The 22,028-nt window shown below is 40.2% G+C and overlaps 1 protein-coding gene across 2 annotated transcripts in view; it reads left to right on the top strand.

The window, feature by feature from the left end:
* adgra2 (adhesion G protein-coupled receptor A2) overlaps positions 1 to 20,256 on the top strand; it is a 63,053-nt gene extending 42,797 nt beyond the window's left edge. Inside the window, exons 3-18 of one of the 2 annotated variants that reach the window (XM_036578559.1) lie at positions 1,195 to 1,266; positions 3,010 to 3,081; positions 5,734 to 5,897; positions 8,072 to 8,285; positions 8,388 to 8,552; positions 8,713 to 8,911; positions 10,354 to 10,503; positions 11,292 to 11,453; positions 12,103 to 12,303; positions 12,456 to 12,645; positions 13,032 to 13,240; positions 15,225 to 15,352; positions 15,933 to 16,056; positions 16,197 to 16,345; positions 17,586 to 17,675; positions 18,081 to 20,256. In XM_036578559.1, the coding sequence (XP_036434452.1) occupies positions 1,195 to 1,266; positions 3,010 to 3,081; positions 5,734 to 5,897; positions 8,072 to 8,285; positions 8,388 to 8,552; positions 8,713 to 8,911; positions 10,354 to 10,503; positions 11,292 to 11,453; positions 12,103 to 12,303; positions 12,456 to 12,645; positions 13,032 to 13,240; positions 15,225 to 15,352; positions 15,933 to 16,056; positions 16,197 to 16,345; positions 17,586 to 17,675; positions 18,081 to 19,554 (3,763 nt within the window). In that variant the 3' untranslated portion in view covers positions 19,555 to 20,256. Of the gene's footprint in view, positions 1 to 1,194; positions 1,267 to 3,009; positions 3,082 to 5,733; positions 5,898 to 6,012; positions 6,119 to 8,071; positions 8,286 to 8,387; positions 8,553 to 8,712; positions 8,912 to 10,353; positions 10,504 to 11,291; positions 11,454 to 12,102; positions 12,304 to 12,455; positions 12,646 to 13,031; positions 13,241 to 15,224; positions 15,353 to 15,932; positions 16,057 to 16,196; positions 16,346 to 17,585; positions 17,676 to 18,080 lie in introns of those variants that run through there. The other variant, XM_036578560.1, reaches the window with a different exon arrangement.
* Positions 20,257 to 22,028: the final 1,772 nt, after the last annotated feature.

Below are 22,028 nucleotides of genomic sequence, written 5' to 3'. Positions count from 1 at the left end.
AAAAACTAGTTAGACCTTGTATGCAGGACAGTAATCTGGGGTGGATCAGCAGTGGCAAACAGTGGCAAATCAGTCAGTGGGGGTCAACCTTATGGAGTCAATGGACTGATATATGCTTGCTATCTAGAAAACCACGTAAGCAGGTCTATTTGGCATTACTTAACAACTTTACATAGAGTATTCCTACCTGTTAGCTACATTAGCATTGTAGCTCCTGTATAAAACTAAAGAGGGAAGTTTCGGATACTAAACATGTCTGGCTGATTGAACATTTGGGCCCAATATGGGCTCCATATATCGCACTTCAGTAAGCCTAGTTTACGTAAAGATATTTCCACTGATTTTTAAAAATTTGAGCAAATTTAGTCGTTGAAATGTGAGCTTAGTAATTCAGAAAGGTTTCAACTGAAATGGTGTAGAGATATTTACCAAGTCAGATTACAGAGTTTGTTTGGGTTCTATTGTTCTGTACACCCAGCATGTACCTCTCCTCCATGAATGGATTTAAAAATTATGTTTTAGGCCAAAAGCATTTCTCAGAACTATCTTAAAACAAGGTATCATGTAGTGTATTTGGAACCATTTTGTGTAATAGCATTATGGGAGCTACCTCTTAGAGGCATTGGTATGTCATTGTAAACAATTATGACTCACTAATGGATAATTTCACACCAAACCACTTTGAATGGGTTTGTGTACATTGTAAACATGTAATAATGCCATTTTACTCTTCTCCAATGCTTTGTCCCTTTCTCCCTTACACAGCCTCACACTCTCTTTCTATCTCTCGCACTGTGTTTTGTCAGAGATGGATCCGTAGGCTTGTCTAAATAAACACCCAGCGATAGAGCCACGCTCTGGGTAGATCAGTTATAATAGCAGTGAATGGACAGAAGGACGTGAGTGTAATCCATAGCAAGTCAAAGCAGAGGCTGACACAAGCGCCCCTCTCCAGTATTCTTTAATGGGGCCCTGTCTCGTCTTGTTTGGGTTAGTTTATGATGAGTTTATAGTAGCCTGTATGTTTTACATGTTGCTTGTACTCTAAGCTTTTTAGAGGATGTTTTCAGTGTGTGCTTTCAGCTCTGCTAAAGCCTACTGCCAAACTGCCAGATGGCGATAGTGGTGGCTGTGTGGAGAAGTGCATCTGGCTGGACTGCTGTATTAAATTGTCCCATTTGTTGCTGTTTACAGTGACCTGTCCAACAACCGGATTGGCTGCCTGACTCCAGAGATGTTCCAGGGACTTACCAACCTCACCAAACTGTAAGTCGCTGCTTTCTTGTGGTGACATATTGTAGCTGTTTGTAAGAAAATCTTGTATCTCTGACAGTTTATAGACGGACGATAGACAGATCTATCATTGTACAATTCAGCAGTAAATTTGGACTGTTTTAATTTGTCCATTCATCATGAAAAATGGGCAGTCTGTATTTCTAAAATGAAAAATTACAGAGTGCCTATTAACAAAAATAAAATGCGGTCACAATTTATCAAGGGGTGGAAATTAGATAATTAAGTCATAGCCATATGTAGTAATGCATGGGAACGAGTTAACTAAGTTAAAGCCAGGACTTAGTCACGTGTTCAAATAAGATAGTTAAGTCAAAGCCATGATTTAGGAAGGCGCAGCACTGAGATAATGAAGTCATAGCCTTAGTAAGGTGTTGGAACGAGATAATTAAGCCATTACCTAGTAAGAGATGTGAATCTTGGACAATAAAGAAGCGAGACAGGACAAATGAAGATGCCTTTAAACTTTAGTGTTTTGATGAAGACTTTTGAGAATTCTTTGCACGACAAAGAAAACAAACAAATGAATTCCTGAAGAAATCAAGCTTCATCTCTCACTCGATGCACAGCTCACCAAATAAAATCTTATTTTGGACATTTTCTGAGAAGAACCAGTTATTTGGAAAAGACTGTTATGCTTAAAAGAGTTGAAGGTAAAAGAGGAAGAGGATGAACTTAGCTAGTCATAGCTATAACTTAATAAGGTGTAGGGACGAGTTAATTAAGTCATAGCCACAGCTTAGTAAGATGTGGGAATGAGATAATTAGGTCATAGCCACAACTTAGTAAGGCATAGGGACAAGCTAAGCCACAGCGTTGACTTAGTACTGTGTAAATATGAGTTAATTAAGTCATGATAATTAAGTTGTGACCATGACTTAGTAAGGTATGGGAATGAGAAGATTAAGTCATAGCCACCACTTAGTAAGATGTGGAAATAAGACAATGAAGTCATAACCACGACATTGTAAGATGTAGGAATGAGATAATTAAGTCATAGCCACCACTTAATAAGGCATAGGACTGAGATAATTAAGTCATAGCCACACCTTAGTAAGGTATAGGAATGAGATTATTAGGTCATAGCCACAACTTAGTAGAATGTGGGAATGAGATAATTAAGTCATAGCCACAACTTAGTAGAATGTGGGAACGAGATAATTAAGTAATAGCCACAACTTAGTAGGATGTGGGAATGAGATAATTAAGTCATAGCCACAACTTAGTAAGGTATAGGAATGAGATTATTAGGTCATAGCCACAACTTAGTAGAATGTGGGAACGAGATAATTAAGTAATAGCCACAACTTAGTAGGATGTGGGAATGAGATAATTAAGTCATAGCCACAACTTAGTAGAATGTGGGAACGAGATAATTAAGTAATAGCCACAACTTAGTAGGATGTGGGAATGAGATAATTAAGTCATAGCCACAACTTAGTAGGATGTGGGAATGAGATTATTAAATCATAGCTACAACTTAGTAAGGCATAGGAGCAAAATAATTAAGTCATAGCCATGAGTTAGTAAGGTGTGGGAATGAGATCATTAAGTCATAGGAACAAGATAATTAAGTAATGATAATTAAGTTGTGGCCAGTTGTGGGTTCAAGATAATTATCTCATGTCTGACTGACAACTGGCCAGGAGTCACACGGTTATGAGTGACGGTGTCATATCCTGCATTAATTTCCTGAATTTTGTTCTTGTCCCTCAGTAACATCTCGGGCAACATCTTCTCCTCACTGGAGCCCAGCATCTTCCAGGAGCTTCCCTCTTTAAAGCTGGTGTGAGTAAGAAAAGGATATTTGAAATGTATTCTAATGTCACTGAAACCTGGAGGACTACTCAAATGAAAAAATATGTGTTATCAGGGAAATAGCAAAAGAATTATCTCACATTTCTCTACACGTAGCCGTGCAGTCAAAGTTTAGACTTAATCGTGCCGATCTAGTGTAAAGTTCCACCAGTGCTAAAAAATGCCATTTGTTTAAGAGCAAACTCCAATCCTGGATTAGCTCGACGCTCAGAGACGTCTGATAAATATTACGGAAAGTATGTGTGTGAGTCTGTTCCATGATGTTAATTCCCAGCTGTGGTTTAACTCATAGAAAGGAAAAGCTGGTTCTTTGTCAGGTATGACGGGTTAATCCCGTAATGTGACTATGGAGGATATGGCTGATATCTAGCCCAGTCTCCTGAGCCATTAGAGTGAAAGTGTACACTCTGCACAGGGACTACGAGCATGATAGATTATCATCTCTCATAGCCAGAGGGTCACCAAAGAGCACCAGTTCAGCTTGGTTTCCAGAGATCAATTAATCACCTGTGTACAAGACACATATGTATTTATTCGCCTGTGTTAATGTTACATAAAGACATTTTTAATATCAGTCACTATTGTTGACCATAGCAAAGGACATCTTAAACTTATAATTATATATTGGTACATTTTTAACTTTGGTTTCTATGTTGTAGTGAATTTTGCTATAAGATTAACACCATGAAGTAAGGCCTGATATGCATGAGTAGTAAGTAGGCCTGTCACAACTGCCTGATCACAATTACTTGAGCAATTATCTTCCACAGTTGTTAGCTTTCACAATCATATGTTCATACCACAGCAAACAGAATGTGACATGGGTGCGTTTTCATCCGTGGGGCTTAATGCATGTAAATAAAAGAAGGCAGAAAACGTATTTATTGATGCATCATGAGTCTTGCAAAAACAACAAAGTTCTGACTTCTGATTGGTGCAAGGTATACGAGGTATACGTTTTAGGGATGCACAGTCGGAGTTGGCCAAAAGTGGAATTAGCAGTTTTATGCTCCAAACACACTCTTGGCAACTGGCCAATTTATTATTTTCATTTTGGCCGACCAGTGTTGCAATTATTTGATGCAAAAATGCAAACAAGGTAAGTGACAAATGTTTATTTTAGCTCAAACTGTTTGTATCATCGCCTCACAGCAAGATTCCCCGGCTGGGCGACCAGGGTTCTTTGCAGAGTTTGCATGTTCTCCCCATGTCTTTGGGTTTCCTCCCACCATCCAGACATGCAGTCAGGCCATTTGGACTTGCTAAATTGCCACCTAGTCAAATGTGTTTGCATATAAACATAGCCAGAATCTAGGAAGCGTAAGCATGAGCAGATATCAGCCAATTTGGCAGAAGAGAAAAGAGGCTGTTAGAGAGAGGTTACGAGTTCAATCCCAAGCGATGCCATAGCCATCTCCATCCAGAGAGAGAGGGGCTTTCATGGACTCCATTGCTCAGCACAGTGCTAGCCAGCATGGATGTGTAGTTGCCGATATAGCAGAATAGGTGGTTAGTGTTCTCCTCCAAGCATGCTGAGCTGTCCAGTGACTTTGCGTAATTAGCAGTTAAAAGGATGCTGTGGCGCTTCACATGACTCGGAGCAGGCATGTGCTTGCCTTCATCCTCCTAGCTCTGCTAGTATTTTGTGACTGAGGGAGACCTAGCTAGCAGAAGGAATCAGACATGACTAAATTGTAGGCAAGATTAGGGGAGGAAAAAAAAACCCCACAGTTGTTTATGTGGAAAACTGTGTGATCATGACTGCAGTCTAATAGTAAGCAAAACATTAATGTATACTTGTGAGGGATGCATAAATGTAATTGGCCCAGATCAAAATTGGCAGATTTTTTGCTCCAAACACACGACTGGCAATCGGTTTATTATTTTAATTTTGGCCAATCTGTGTTGTAATTTTATGATATAAATAATATATGGAGAAAAGTGCTCTAGAATCCTGCTGCTACCCCTATGCCAAAACATAAATAATAATACTAATTATGCATGACTCATTGTGCTAAATAGCTAAATGTTATTTTATTTGGCAACTGATTTTTCATTTGTCAGTTCAGTTAATTAAAAAGCAAGTTATGTAATTTATATTGCAACTTTGTAAATATGTTGGTATATTTCATGTGTTTATTTAACACTATATTAAGTTCAGGTTAAGAGATAAAAAAATAAATAAAAATATATCCAAAAAAAAAAAAAATACAAAGGGGAATTGGCTTATTTGGCTCTAAAGGACATGAAATGGCCCATTAATATTAATGATTGGTGCATCACTAATACATAAATTTCATGTTAGTTAAACACAAGTATTTTAATTTTTTTCATTTGTGATTTCCCAAATGTCTTCATATGGCAGAGTTTATCAGGATGTAAAGAACCTTAAGAAAACATGATCTTTTGTGTTATGAATTGCTAGTCAGCACTGTAAAAAATGTGTGTTGAGAGAACCTTATCACCACAACATTATTGCTATTCTCTTAATACAAATCATATGATTGAAATGTAGTCGCCAGTGTCTACACCTCTGTCTACACCACTAGGGGGCCTGTGTGAAGAGCTTATGGTGATACTGAATATTATATGGTGGTCATTTTCTCTTTCTGCCATTAACAGGAACTTTGACTCAGAGTTCTTGTCCTGCGATTGCGGCCTGCGATGGGTGCCTGGATTCTTTCGCTCCAGCTCGGCCCGGCTTGGAGATGAGACCTACTGCTCGTATCCAAGAAGGTTCCAGAACAGGCCGCTGCGAGAACTACGAGAGTCTGACCTGAGCTGTGGTGAGAAAAAGATACATACAAGGGAAAGATACATACATCCACATATGCCAACACAGACACTATATACCGTATACACAAAACCTCACCCAAAAGAAACAAGAGAAATATGCTTGGGTCCACATGTTGAGCGGCGTGTACTCCAGAGAACCGGAAGAGGGAGGGAAGATTAAATCCTGAGAAAGTGTCGATTTACCGAAATTAAAGCTCCTGGATTCCTAAAGGTAAAAAAAAATCGAATTCTGTGTTGCTTTGAAAATTTGCCTGCTTTTTCTGGAAATCCCACCTCCTTCAGTCTCTGTGGTGTTCTGGCTGCTCAGCGGAATTCCTTTGGAGCATGTTTCAAATCCCATCCGCCCCGATGCAAACATCTTCCATTTTCCTTGCTCATCATTCTACGCTCCGTCTTCTATCACTGGGGGTCCGATTCGGTTTCCCTGTGGCTTACATTCAGGCCTCGTCTGATCCCGCTGTGGGATATGCGCTGGGGGTGTTTTTTTTTCAGGCGGCGTCTCAGGGCCTCAAACCAGACTCCCCGCTGCTGTTTCAATATCAGCTCATGTCACCATTCCTTCCTCCGCGACTCTTAAAACATATTTGTGTTGGCAAGCAACAGATAGAGCCGACTGTCTATGAGTAATTCCACTGTGGTTTTGCTGTTATGAATAAAGGGTCGTTGCCAATATCCCAAAAGCCGCTAAACGTCTCTGATTCAGCCAGGGTCTCTCTTGCAACTAATCTGATGGGGCTGAATGATGACAGAGCAACAAAACTCTCAAAGAAAATGACTGTGTCTCACCCCCTGCTACTAGCGTAAGAGAGTGAATAGAATCAAATTTACTTCGGTTATTACCCAAGGAGATAGCTAATAGGCTACTCGGTTAGGACTTTGCAGGGCCCACAGATATGATATTTCATATATTCTGGACAAAGAATAACACCAGGGTGTTATCCTCTTACACACGGCAACCACATCAGTGTGAAATATTAAATTCATTTATATTCACCCAGGTTATGTGCACTCTAGTCTGCATAAATAGACACCTTCATGTACACGGGCAAAGAATTCTCAATTGCGTTTTAAAGAAAAGATTTGACACCAGACAATAAACTTTAATATAGCAATTTGTCAAACTAAAACTAGAGTTTAATATGTTATTTGTCATGTTACGTAGTGTTCTGTATCACATTATATCACTCAAACTCAATGGTTTGAGAGAACATGATATTTGTAGCATCAGCCAGTACTGACTGCAAGTCTAGCCACTGATCTGTGGGCTAACAAATGCAATCAAGCTAGCGTTAGTGTAACTCTTAGCTCAGTCATTGAACAAATTTCAAAGAAAACAGTGATTCTGTCTTTACTTAGCTCAAAATGGACAGCAGAGGCAAGTTTATTACTCTTTTAGTCAGAAAAAAAGAAGCCGAACTGAGATAAAGTGTCTAGATAGCCAGATAACATGCTAACTTTTTTTTAACCTTTATTTAACCAAGAATGTCCCATTAGATTAAAATCTCTTTTTTGATTGAGACTTAGCCAAGATAGCACACAGTTTCCAGTTACAGGAATTATAAAATTCCTGTCACTTCTGTCATAATGATGATGTAAAGACTGTAGCTTTAGCTTTTAGCTCAGCACAGCTAGCCCAATGTGGCTCATTGTGCTCTTCATCTAACAAGTCAAGAGAAAAGAAGCCAAACTGAGATAAAGTATCTAGATAACTAGGTAGCTGCCTTTCTAGCTTTAGCATTTAGCTTTTTCTCCTCCTCATCTGACGAGTCACTTCTGTCGTAATGATGATTTAAAGACTGTTACCACAGTTTTATGGCTGCAATAAGATATTTGGCTTTCTGTTAGTAACGTTAGCTATCTGGCTTCCTTCTGCGTTCACCAGCTAATGAAATAAAACATTTTGAAACAGCCCAACCTGAAAAATCCACCTCAGTGCAGTTGTTGGTTTCCATGGCTCTTCCCTCCTTCAAAATATGTCATCAGAAGGAAGCTTTTTAAGTCTTTAAACCAGAAAATTTCACTCTGTGGCACCACTGTAGGATGTGACTAATCAGGTTTACAACAGATGTGGTGGTGGTCACATTTGTCATTCTGGTTAAAGTGTTCTTTTAATGCTTTACCTGCAATAGCAATGGCTGACAGTATGTATTTATGTTTTTTCCAGATGGCCCTTTGGAGCTGCACACTCTGTCTTTGTTGCCCTCCCTGCGTCAAGTTGTGTTTAAAGGAGACAGGCTGCCTTTCCACTGTACTGCCGCCTTGGTGGACAAAATCACCACATTGCACTGGCTTCACAAAGGCCAACAAGTCATTAATGACCCTGAGAACGGAGTTCACCTAGAGGACAGTGTGCTACATGACTGCACCTTCATCACCAGGTAACGACTACTGGATACTAAGAAAGTTTTAGAGATATGATTGTAACTACAGCAACAGTGACATAGCGTTAATATTCTTTTGACCCAATATTTGTTCTGCAGCGAGTTGATCCTGTCGAACATGAATGTTGAGGCCAGCGGCGAGTGGGAGTGTGTGGTGTCCACGGGCCGAGGAAACACCTCACGTAGCGTGGAGATTGTGGTTCTGGAGAACAGCGCCACCTTCTGCCCTGAACAGAGAGTGACCAATAACAGAGGAGAGTTCAGGTTAGGAAGACTAGACTAGCCATCCTGTGACAATACATAATAATTAGCGCTCCCTGTAACACTGTCAGCTCAGACCAACTCAAATTATACACTAATTCTACAAAGTACCTATACTGCCAGTATGGATCTCTTAGAGTAGTGCTATCTCCCTGTCATCTAGATGGCCGAGAACTCTGGCGGGAATTACTTCGTATCAGTACTGCCTGCAGCTGCGCTACCCATCCGTGACTGTAGGAGGCAGTGTGGAACAGAAAAGGGCATCTCGCTACTGTGACCGCTCAGGACGCTGGGAGGAAGGAGACTATTCCCAGTGCCTTTACACGAATGACATCACCAATGTTCTCCATACTTTCATACTGGTAATACATCACCAGTGCTCTCTGTTTAATATTGGCAATACATCACCAGTATTCTCTATTATTTTATACTGGTACTACATCACAAATGTTCTCTATAATATGTCACCAGGTAATATGTCACCAACGTTCTCCATTATTTTATGCCGATAATACATCCCCAGTGTTCTTTATTAATTCATACTAGTAATACATCACTAATGTTCTTTATTACTTCATAATGGTAATGCATTGTTAATGTTATCTAATATTAAATACTGGTAACATATCAACAATGTTTTCTATTAATTCATACTGGTAATACATCAGTGTTTTCTATCATTTCATACTGGTAATACATCATAAATATTTTTTATTATTTCATAATGGTAATGCATTGTTAATGTTGGCTAATATTTAATACTGGTAACATATCATCAATGTTCTCCATTAATTCATACTGGTAATACCTCAAAAATGTTTTGTATAAATTCACGCTAGTAATACATCACCAACATTCTCTATTAATTCATACTGGTAATACATCATCAATGTCCTCTATCATTTCATACTGGTAATACATCACCAGTGTTCTCTATTAATTCATACTTTTAATATATCACCAATCTTCTCTATTAATTCATACTGGTAATACATCATCAATGTCCTCTATTAATTCATACTGGTAATACATCATCAATGTCCTCTATCATTTCATACTGGTAATACATCATCAGTGTTCTCTATTAATTCATACTGGTAATACATCATCAATGTACTCTATCATTTCATACTGGTAATTCATCATCAGTGTCCTATATTAATTCATACTGGTAATACATCATCAATGTCCTCTATCATTACATACTGGTAATACATCACTAATGTTCTCTGTTAATTCATACTGGTAATACAGTACATCAACAGTGTTCTTTTTTCACTAATATTGGTAATTAGCAGTGTTTTCTGTTCTGGTAACTTATTTCATACTGGTTCATACTGCCATATCAGTAGCAATGGGTATCAGCATTGGGCATGATCACAATCCTCTATACTTTCATACTTCAATACCTTAACAGTGTTCTCCGTTATTTCATACTAGTAACACATAATCAATGTCTTTCTTACATTCATATTGGTAGTCCCAGCTTTTTTATTACTAAAACTCATCTCTTCATACTTCTACTATAATAAGAAAAGTTCAATTCAGCTGCTTTAATTGCAAACTACTAGACTTTAAGTTTTGGTCATGCTCATTTCTAGCTTAAAAAAGAGTATTATAGCTGTGCAATATTTTAATACACTCTTATCAGATATATCAAGACAGCTCAAAGGTAAATCCACTTTAAAATGAGTTTCTTCTACAAACCTAAGCATTAAATGCACCCCTAGACTGAGTCCTGTGCCCTATGGTAAGATAAGAACTCTACTAACTGTTCCTTCCGGTTTGTGTTTTTATGCTGTAGATGCCCATCAATGCCTCCAATGCTGTGACGTTAGCACATCAGGTGAGGTCATACACGTTGGAGGCAGCAGGCTTCTCAGACACTGTGGATGTTCTCTATGTGGCCCAGATGATGCAGAAATTCATGGACTATGTCAAACAGCTACGTGAGGTAGAGTCAACCTTCATCTGTTTGTGTGCATGTTTTTATGTATGATGTGGGTTTTCCAACAACAATTTAGTAGAGGTGGGCGCTATGGTGATATATAGAGACATCAAGACATGAAGACATGTTCACAAACATTCATTTCGGAGGTTTCATAAGTTGACAAAGAAAAAAAGACTCAGTAGTGCTATGTTAAAAAATACTATCAAAACCTATGAATTCAATCATTTTTTCAGCATTTCTCATACTACAGTAAATCCATTAAACAATACTAATTTTGTTTCTCTTCATAGCAAAACATGCAGTTGGTCAGTGTTCTTTTAAGTAAAGAGGACATCCATGATATGCTTAGAAAAGCAAGTGACATAAAGGAGTTGTACAATTTGTTGACTCATTCTATGCATGTTTCCCTGGAAAACAATATGCAAATAGTTGATAACAAAAAACGAAAAGCGTATGACATAATGTGCCATAATTTATCATGATAACAACACATATTGTCACATTGCCTCCACTATGGTTTTCCTATAAGAACAATAGGCTTCACAATATGGAAAGCATGTTAGCATTGTGATTGTGATTGCCTTTCAGCATATTAAAATTCACTGGTGAACCAATAATGTGAAATGGTTTAAGATTAGCCTGCATTATGTTTGACCAAAATAATATACTTTTGTTGGATAATATGAATACCTTGATCCACCAAAACACCCTCAGAAACACTCTGGAAAAGATGCTCATGGCATACAGTACAGCAATTGGTTCGAGGGCTCATTTGCGTGTTGGTCTTTCAGCTGTCAGAAGTGCTGGTGGAGATGGGCAGTAACCTGATGCAGGTAGATGATCAGATCTTATCCCGGGCTCAGAGGGAGGAGAGAGCCTGCAGCTCCATTGTCCACTCTCTGGAGACCTTGGCCTGGCCACAACTCCACCCCAATGCCCAGGACCTCTCCATGGTAGGCTGCACTGCAGGACCGTAAATAAAAAAAGAATGCTTCGCCCAGAACTGCTAGATCAGTGAATGAGAACTAGTCATCAGTTTTCTCATTTGAATGACACTAACTTTTTTCATTCATTATTTGTAGTGTTAGTTTGGGTGAAAGATTCATTGGACCACATCCAAGCAAAGTCTTTTCAAACACCATCCTGAAAGTTTTTTTTTAAATCAGTCGTATTCCCTTAATTTCCATTGTTCGCACTGTATTAGTATTGCAAGGAATTGTTGATCATCTTTCAGAGTTTCTGGTAGTTTCAGTGTAGCCTTATGGCAAACTCATGCTCACAGAACAATCGTAGCATTCAGCAACTAGTGTGGGGGGTTAGCAGGGGTCCCTGCTTCTCATATTAGTCTTGCTGCAGGGCAAGCTCTGCCATAATAAGACAAGCAGAAGCTAGAAAACAATATTGTAAATGGCATTGCGTGAAATTTGGTTTTATGGTTATCAACAAAGATATACTATATGTTTTTGGGTGCTTTTGAGTTCACTTTTAGTTCTTGGATATCACAAAAAATGCTAAATTAGTCTGAAACGATCTTTTTTCAGTAAGGAAATAACACAGCAATTGTTGCTGTGGTTAACATTGCCTCGTATCTCTGCTTTGCAGATATCTCGGAACATTGTGATGGAAGCTCATTTGATACGTCCTGCTCAGTTCACCGGCATGAGCTGCACTGCCTATCAGAGACGCGAAAGCTCTGGAGCCAGTTCTGGCTTGGACACAACAGACTCCATCCATGAGCAGCAGCTGCGCTTTCGTTGTACCACAGGAACCCACAACGCTTCACTAAATGCTTTCCCTTTAAAGGTGAAACAGAAAACGTATAATGTTAAAAAGTATAATATTAAAAAGGAATACTTCTATCAAGCTCCATCGAGATAATATTGGGTGAATGTGTCTTAGCGTCCATTGTACAGTAGCTAATTCACTCTCTTTAATTTTCTCTTGTCTTTTCATAGAATGCCATAGCACTTGCTTCGGTCTCTCTCCCTTCATCCCTGTTTCCTCCAACTGCTCCCATGGACTGTAAACTGCAATTTGTGGCTTTTCGCACCGGGCGATTCTTCCCTTTTGTCGGAAACTCCAGCGGCCTGTCGGACCACGCTCGAAGACGCAGTGTCAACACGCCTGTCATCTTTGTAGGCCTCGGTGAGTCACTTGCCATTCTAGGAAAATGTCCATGAAGTTACAGTAAAGATCTGCAGTAAACAACTGCAACTAAACACTATTAAAGACATTAATTAGAGGCCGAGAAAGAGAACAGAGTACAGGCAGATAAAGCTCACAGGCCACAGTGCTGTTTCATGCACCGTATTCATGTGTAGTTTACTAGGCTGGAAAGAATGTAAACATGTGCTGGGAAAAATTGTGTAAAAGGAAACCTGTGAAGAGAACTGACATCATTCTTTCCTGCAGTGAATAACCCTGTAATGCAATTTAGTAAATCCAATCCTCCGAATCTTCAGAAATCACTCTCACCTGATAGTGCACATTAGCCTCAAATGATCCCGATTATCTCTCTCTCTCTCTCGTAGATGGATGCACCATGTGGAACCAGTCAGCTCCCATCATCGTGTCGCTGCGGCACACGTCACCTGGCAGTGACCCCGTGGCTGCCCATTGGAGTCTCCAGGCGCTCAAGCATCATGGGAGTTGGAGTTCAGATGGCTGCCAGTTAGCTCACAGTGACTCAAGCACTTCTACTTTACGCTGCTCTGTGCTCAGTAATTACGCTGTGCTTCAGGTAAAACTACTGGACAAAGCCAAATATTCTATATAAGGTTCTTTTTACGATGATGAGAACTGAACATATGGTGTATTAAAAAAATGTTGTCTTTCTATGTGCTAATGCCCTAAGGGCATGTGGGCCCACACTTTAGTTTCTCACTCTCATATCTACATGAATTACACATTTATAGTAATTATAGAATTATTTATAGAAAAGACTGGTTAAGTCTGTAAATATGAATGTAAAATGAATAATAATGTTGATTATCATATTTGAAGATTAATATTAAGTCTAGGATTAACCCCTTAAATTGCCAGGATCCACCGGTGGGTCCAAAGTTTTAATATACACTTCTAAAAACTAAGAATAACTAGAATAACTAAGAACAGTTACTGAAAAATAAGCCTTGGTAGGAAGTCACATTTATATGGAGCCTAATAATTCGTTAATAATCGGACTAACAGCTCAATCGGTATAGAACACGTCCATGTATACACCTCTTTTGGAATAGACTAGTTCAATTGAGGCCATTCGGAATACAATTTCTGTCCAATTGAACGAGGTGGGTAATTCTGTAAATAATCCACTAAATAGAAGAATAATAACCGAGTAAATGCCTGCCTCTGATTACATTCCCAGTCGTAAAGTTTAAGTATGTTAAGTGCATGTGCGTCACGTCATAGTGAAAGTTTATGAACTTTAAAAGACGGCGGTGGGACTGGCAACCAGAACATGACGTCTTCCTCTCACTCCTTCTTTAATAAGTACATGTGAAGGACGTTTTCCTGAGTCTGACAACATTTTAAAGTAATTAAAAACACAAGCGCTGTTCACTGCTGCTCATCTCACTCTGACTGGACTGACGTGATGCTCGTTGTCATAGTAATGTCTACACTAAGTTGTACTCTACATATGCGTGTAAGTTTGGATCGGATCATTTGTAGCGTGCATGTAAACAGAGTAAACAGAGAGTAGAGTGAGCATATAAACATTTCAGTCTTAATCTATAATCAGATTGAAGCAGACAGTCATTGTGTAGAAGAGTTATTGGAAGATGTGGCGAAAATTGAGTGGAGGATGTGAGGAAAATGATTAAATGTAGTTTTCCTGGCTGTCGGGGAAACAAATGTGTCATCGCAGCTATCCAAAGTAATTCAGGCATCCAAAAGGAGTGTCTTAAGTTCATTTTTTCAATGTCAAACAGATAACATATAATTTAGCCTGGACTGCTTTTTGAAGACAGGCACAATATAGAGCAGCGAAAGAGAGCAGAGGTCATTTACATCTATAAATCTTAAATGGACATGTAAATATGAATTATGACAGTTTTTTACAGCTGTCTTGATTGTGAACTTCACACAAAAAAAATGCAAAACCAGTGTAGAATATGGCCCCTATAAAGCATGCCTTAAAATGTATATTGTATATTGGTTGGTTGTGACATATTTATATATAGGTTGATATATTGTGCAAGTATATTCTTACCACTGATTCCCAGTGTGGGCACAAAAAGCAATAAGATTCAAATTCATCCCATTCTAGCACTTGCATGCAGAGCAGCTGATAGCAGTGTAAGACAACTTCAGATTGATAGTTACACTGTAGTGCGTCTATAGTTAATGAGCTCTTCTGCCCTGCTTGCCCTGTTATAGCGATAGACTCATTCCTGTACATGGGGAGGAGGCATATCTCATTACTAACCAGACATTTAGCACTACATAACCTCTTTTCCTGACATGGGGCAAGAGATATTAAAGTTATGCTAGGCCTTACATGGCTCTGGAAAATGATTTGACATTGACAGGGTAATCTCATGACTGTTTACTTCCTGGCACAAAGTTTGAGGTTTAATTAGAGCTTGAGTTTCATGTATGTAGAGGTCAAGGAATGTGGTGAGCACTTATCAAGGAGGAGGATAATGCAATTAGTCTGTCGATGTGAATGCATAGTATGTGAATTTGGTAATGCTTATTTCTCGTTCTCTCTCTCTCTCACTCAGGAGGTACCCGATTTCCCAGGTCTGTCTCCAGCTCCAGTTGAAGTGCTCCACCCGGTGGTCTACACCTGCACTGCAGTTCTCCTCCTCTGCCTCTTCACCATCATCTTCACATACATACTGCACCACAGGTATTGCATGTGTGCAATGAGACACTGACAGAAGCTGAATAATAATTTCATAGTCTAATCTTACTCAGATGGTAAATTCAGGAGTCTACACTTTCATCAAAAATATGAAACTCTTACATGAATTTTGCATTTTCATAAACACTCTTTTTGTTAATATTTTAAAAAAATGGAACTCAAAACTTAGTTTTGTCCTGATAAGGTAACACCTCCCTTTAACTATGCTGTTAGCCTAGTTAGTTGTAAAAGTCTTAAATGATATTTGACAGTGCTAATGTAAGTATAAGCAATATGCTATTAGGCCCTCCTCAACTAAAAGTTTTCTTTAGTGCTATTACTTTTTATCAGTATCAGTATCATCAAAAACTGTAGGCCCATAAAAAAGGACATGTTAATAAACGTTAATGTCAGTTAATGACACAAAACAGCAGACGAAGATGAGGTATTGAAGGTTTGTAAAAATATTGTGCTGGCCACTGTTACAGGGATCTTTTCTGAAGTAAAATAGCAGAAAAGCGCTTTCAATCACAGTCACAAAGAAGAGAGTTTTGTTTGACCACACATCCTTCTCTTCTGTTCTCAGCTCAATCAGAATTAGTAGGAAAAGTTGGCACACCCTCCTCAACACCTGTTTCCACATCGCCATGATGACCGCGGTGTTTGCTGGGGGCATCACCCTAACCAGCTACCCCATCGTGTGCCAGGCAGTAAGCATTCCATCTAGAATTTGGCTATAAAGTGGCCCATAATAACAGTGAATGCTGAATGTTGACCAATACATTTGTTTTTTTTTTTGTATATTAAAACTGACATTTGTATGTTTGGTTCTGTATTGTGTGTTAATTAGGTGGGGATTGTCCTGCATTACTCTTCTCTGTCCACCCTATTGTGGATCGGCGTTAGCGCACGTGTCCTCTATAAGGAGGCCTTATTGCGGACACCAAGACAACCAGAGGCCGAGGGTGTCGTGCCGCCCACCCAGCGGCCCATGCTCAGGTCAGAACTCAGAACCTAATTCTGCTAACTATACATGCTTGTTGCTCAGACAATGATGCTGCTGTTTCCTTCTTTATTATGGCTTCCTCTTCTGAGCTGGTGTGGGAAAGGGGTTTGCACTGAGGCTGTGGGAGAGGATGGATGGAGGTGGACAAGACAAATTGGAGCATATAAAGCACTGTTTACAGACAAGCGTGCAAGCGCAAAGACCACCATGATGCAAAACCTCACTAGTCAAAGACGTTCATTGTTCTTTGTAGAACCATGAGCCATCTGTTGGTATGGAAAGAGGGAGAGAGGAGAATAAGAGGGGGGAATGTAAGGAGAATGGATTACATAAAAGTGGAGAGGAAAACCATAAATCTAATAAGGGATAATGTTAACTGTCAGTCACGCATGTAGACACACTCACATGGACATAGTTACAACCCTGTTCCCCCCTCGGCTTGGTTCTCACACTGTACTACTGACCTCTCGACTTTTTGCCACTGACCTCCATGCTACCCACCCACCCTACAGGGTTTCCTCAGAGACAGGGCCTGCTCCCTGGGATAAATCATTCCCCTGTTCCTTCTGTCTCCCACATAAAGCAGCACTTCTCAAGCCTCTGTTCAGAGAATAAAGAGTGGCCAAATATGTATCACACAACATATATCACTACATTTTAGTAAACAAAACTGTAGTAGTAGCCATCTTCAGCCCTTATGTCCATACTTTTGTGTATTTGTATAGATTACAGTATGTTATGGTGCCTGAATGAGCGAGACTATTTGAGAATGATATGAGGCAAGTGTGATATCTCCATGCCTGAATATGCATGATGCTAATTGGTGGCTATGGGCTTCCCTTACTTGTTAGTGTTATTAACCTTGTAGCTCCTATGGAAAACTAAAGGACCAATCTAGGCTGATTGACTTCATTTGGGGTAAATTTGATATCTGCCTTTTATAAGAATATATCTAACCAAACATAATGTGTAATTTATCAAAGAATGTAGAACACAACTCAAAATAAATGTATTGTTTTACTATATACACCTATACAGTTTATTCATATCATGGATTACAGTATGGATGGGAAAAGGAAATGCATAATATATTAGAAATAATATTTTTAATCGCAAATGCTTTAGACTGCACCCCATTCACATTATTTGTATCGATTGCATATAATGGATTGGTGTTATTACTTCCCATTCTTTGTTTCATCCAGAACATTTCCATTCTGTTTCTCTCTGTAGGTTTTATTTAATAGCTGGGGGCGTTCCCCTCATCATATGCGGAATCACTGCAGCTGTGAACATCAACAACTACGGAGACAACATTCCTTAGTGAGCAGAAATATTACTTAATATTACTGTATAACATTTTGCATGCTCCTGAAGGAAACCGAATTAAGGAATTATTAAGACAAGCAGAAAAGGAAAAAGAAAAGCAGAACCTAGTTTGTCCCTCATCCATACTATACATTCAGATGACTCATTATTATGTAAGTAACATAATGTTGTATTAGCAGTGCCTAACAGGAATCTGACCACAACCATCTATTTCATTTTTTCCACAATGCACTCACTCTATGACCCTCCTTATAGCAATCTTAGATTTATTATGCATTCTGGCAATGCTCTTAAACAGGAGTCTTTTAAAAACAGAGCCCTTTTTGTGTTTCTGTCATTTGAGTGATTCATTGCCTTTGCCCTCTCTGACCTTTTTATTGCCTCTTACCCCTTCCGCAGCTGCTGGTTGGTATGGCAACCTAGTATTGGTGCTTTCTACGTTCCGGCTGGCCTGGTGATCTTGGTGACCTGGATCTACTTCCTGTGTACCGTGGCCCGCTTGAGGTACCGCAACTCCCAGAGGGCCAAAGACCCTCCGTGTTCCGCCTCTGGCTCCACCCCCTTGCCCGAGGGACAACCAGCTCTTAGTGGCAGCACCAGCTTGCTTTCAACTGACTCTGTGGTTGGCCCAATGCATGCTGGGATTACAGTGGAGGACCAGTACTCGCTGAAGGTGCAGTTCTTGGCACTTGTGGCGACTCAGTTTGTGTTTTTGCTTCTATGGTGCTGCGGTGCAATGGCGATGTGGCACACGGACAGAGAGAGGAAACTTTTCAGCTGTTTGTATGGGGGAACAGCCACTGGGCTGGGAATCTTCTTGGTGCTGCATCACTGTTTCAAGCGCTTAGATGTCCAAGCAGCCTGGCTAGGGTGTTGCCCTGGGTACCATCGCTCCCAGCCCATTCCTGCCTACAGCCACCCCTGTACCACCACTGCTGGGGTCCAGAGCAGCTCGGACCAGGGCTCACAGCTTTTCGTGGGATGCCATCCTCTGGCAGAGCCCAACAACTACTCTTCCTCTGCCAGGTCATCGTCTACTCCTAGCGGCACAAGCAGCATTGGCACTGGACCCTGTAAGCTCACCAACCTCTTGCAGGTGACGCAAGACAACGCTAACAACACCACCCGTGCTTTGGCAGGCACCAACACCAACACTAGCACAAGCACAGAGAACACCAATAGCAAGCCTGCTAACAACCTGCTACCCAGTATTAGCACCACACTGCCTGCTCAGCAGCCACAACGGCGGAAGACTAGCAGTAGAACTAAGGCAGGAAGTACCCAGTACCACCACCGGGGGGAGGGAAGGGGACACTATCGGCTCAAAGCACTACGTGGAGCTGGGGGTGGGGGCAGCGTGGGTGCCCTGGGTCCACCTGGGATGGACCAAGTCAGCATCCATCATCTTCACAGACACGCTTCCAGCGAAAACGGAAGCCTCCGGAACAGTCATTCCGAGAGCCAGAATGGACCGCTGACCAATGGGAGGCACCGTGGGGAGGGACTAGCGACAAGCCCTTCGGAAGGAAGCGATGGCGGCAGCAGTGGAAGTAGGAAGCCCTTTCCGCTGCTGCCGTCAGTGGCAAGTCGGGTCGCTATGCAGCAGAACGCGCAGAAGCGCAGTGCTAGCAGGGACAACCTCAAACTGGCCGCTGCGGCTGACAGAGACTCTAAGCGGAGCTCGTTCCCACTGAACATTGCCACAACAGCAGTGACCGGGACAGTCACCGGGACAACCTTGTCAACAACAGCTGCCGCGCCAAACGGAACGCTAAAAGGATCCGTGATCGAATTGGACACGAGTGGAACTGACCAATCGCATGGGTCAGTTGGGATGAGGGGCGGGATCTGGAAGAGTGAGACGACAGTGTGATGCTAGAAAGCAGCTAGGGTTCTGTGTTTTTAGGGAAGTACCCCTTGTGCGATGGGAGCCAAAAGCCTCAGTTGCGTTTGTCACAAGTGAAGCCTCTTGCTTCCTCCATGATTAGCCTCCTGTCCTTTTTATTTTCATTAATGCTCAGTGAGCTTTGAACAGCCTGCACCTTCCTGAAACGCACCAGACGGTTCAGCAGATAACTAAGTGGAGTTGAGGCTTCAGAAGGGGACCTGTCCAGTTCAGTCCCAGATGTGGAAAACTGATAAATGTGCATGGCAGTTTCGTTCTTTTGAATAAGTGAAGGGATGTATATGCAAAAGCTGACCCCTCCAAAATATGTTTTGTCAAGAAATGTGCAACAGTATTGTTTCTCTGTGATTTGTCTGTCTTTTATTACAGTATTATCTAAAATGGGTTTTAAAAGCTATAGAAGGTGTTTGAGTACCGTAAGGTATCTTTAAGCTCAAATTTATCCATTTTGATCTTTGTTTCTATGCATACCAATGGAGATAGATCTTGAGCTGCATTCCAAGTTCATTTTCAGAGAGCTGTTTGTGTTTTGCTTCTACATCCTTTTTATACTTAATGTGCTTGTCTTGCTTTTGTATGTTATTTAGTGACTGTGTGAGAGATGTACATGTCTGAATGTATGTATGAATGTATGGATGTGTCAGTTGACCATTACAGTATTTATATCCATTTGCTCTCTAGCACTGAAAAGTACCTCTTGGCCTTCTCTTGTCATTCCAACATTGATGCTGAAAAGGAGGACTCGTTGCAAATTACCTCCCTCTCCACAATTTTCCATGGCACTGGGAATGTCGGTCTTTTTTCTGCTGATAACGGTCTGTTCCAAAGCAGGAAGTAACCCATTCTGTTCCATCACTGTCCCCCCGTTTGGCGAAGAAGGCCAAGACCGTAATGAAAAACATGGATCTACCCTGCCCTCTGGTGGACCAACTATGCCATTTATCCATTCTATCAGATCCATCATATTCGCTCGAGTTTGGACGAAAGCAACTGTGACCGTATAACAACAGCCAAAAAATAGAGATGCTGTTGGTGCTTTATTGAAAACGTTGTTTGGATAAGTATAATTTGTACTATTTTAATCATGTATAACATGGTTTTCCCCATAGCACTTGGATGTTACCCCCACACCATCATGGTGGCCCAAATGAAGACAAAGAATTAACCTTTTTATATATATAATATTCATGTCAGTATTAGCAGATTCAGGGTTTTTTTTTTTTTGTTTCAGGCATATTATTGCTTTGTAATTTATACTCGATCACCATTGTTAAACTGAAGTTTTGTTCACTGTTAACTTTTCCACACAGGTGTTCCTAAACGTCATTCAAAGTACTGTTTGGAAAGAGCTCTTTGAAGTCATAATGGGACAGTTTACCTGAAAATATTACATCTAGCTTAGACTAAAAAAGGGTTTTCATTGAGGAGTGTTGTATGGTAGTCATTTAGACTTACTTGGTGTGAAGAAAACTTTAAATGAGGTTCCTCAGCTTTTTCTTATACGAGTGAAGAAATAGTGGGGAAAACAGTGTTAGGCACAAGACAATCATTTCATTTACAGGTCCTGCACTACGCTAACAGTCAGCCTGTTGTTATTTATGATGCCATATGCAATGTCGACTTTCAGCAGTGTTATTGCAATATCAAGCTTTGTTCATGCTTCACATCGTCAGTCTGTCTTAGATTAGTTACTGCCAGCTTTTCTTTAACACGTATGTTCAGGGATTTTTATGCCAAAGAAGCTTTGTGTTCAACACCTTCTTCATGTCACGGTATTTGCAAACAAGACTCTTTCCTCTCTCTCTCTATCCTTACACATCAGAAATCTCCCTACGATGTCAAAAATTAAGCAAAATTCAAAAACACACTAATAGACCCAGATTTTGTGAAAGCAGTATTTATTGACACATGGCAGTATGTGTAGCAAACAGAGCCATGTGCTTGTTGTAGTGTAGTTATAGTTCCAGTAGGCTGTATTAGTGAAATGACCTGACTGTGCGAGAGGGTGGAGTATGCCTTTAAAAGCAGAAATGCTCCTTCTCATCATTCCCTTTTGCAACACCACATGACTACAATGAGTTATAAGGATTCATTAAAAAAGTTCAATGTGATGTTTAAAAGTGCCACGGTTTCACAAGCCATAATGATTATTCCATTTACAATTCTCCTGGTTTTTGGTCAGTACAAATTCAGTAGGCTCTTTAACTAACAAACTGTCTCTACTGTCATCTCAAAGTTTTAAAAAGGGAGATTTCAAAAGTTTCATGTGTATTTATATGTGTCACGTCGCATTGATGGAAATTAAAACATTTTTTTCAGTTTCAGTAATATATTTGCTGTTAAGTTTGTGCCTTATCAAAAAATCTGATGCAAAGTAATGAAAATAAAATAATTAGCACTGAATCAAGCTTGTTTCAGTCGTTTCCCTGGCTTTGGCCTTT

The sequence above is a fragment of the Colossoma macropomum genome, unplaced genomic scaffold (assembly GCF_904425465.1).
Source record: "Colossoma macropomum unplaced genomic scaffold, Colossoma_macropomum, whole genome shotgun sequence".
Lineage (NCBI taxonomy): Eukaryota > Metazoa > Chordata > Actinopteri > Characiformes > Serrasalmidae > Colossoma > Colossoma macropomum.
Note: the sequence above shows the minus strand (reverse complement) of the source record. Positions and strands in the feature narration are given on the sequence as shown.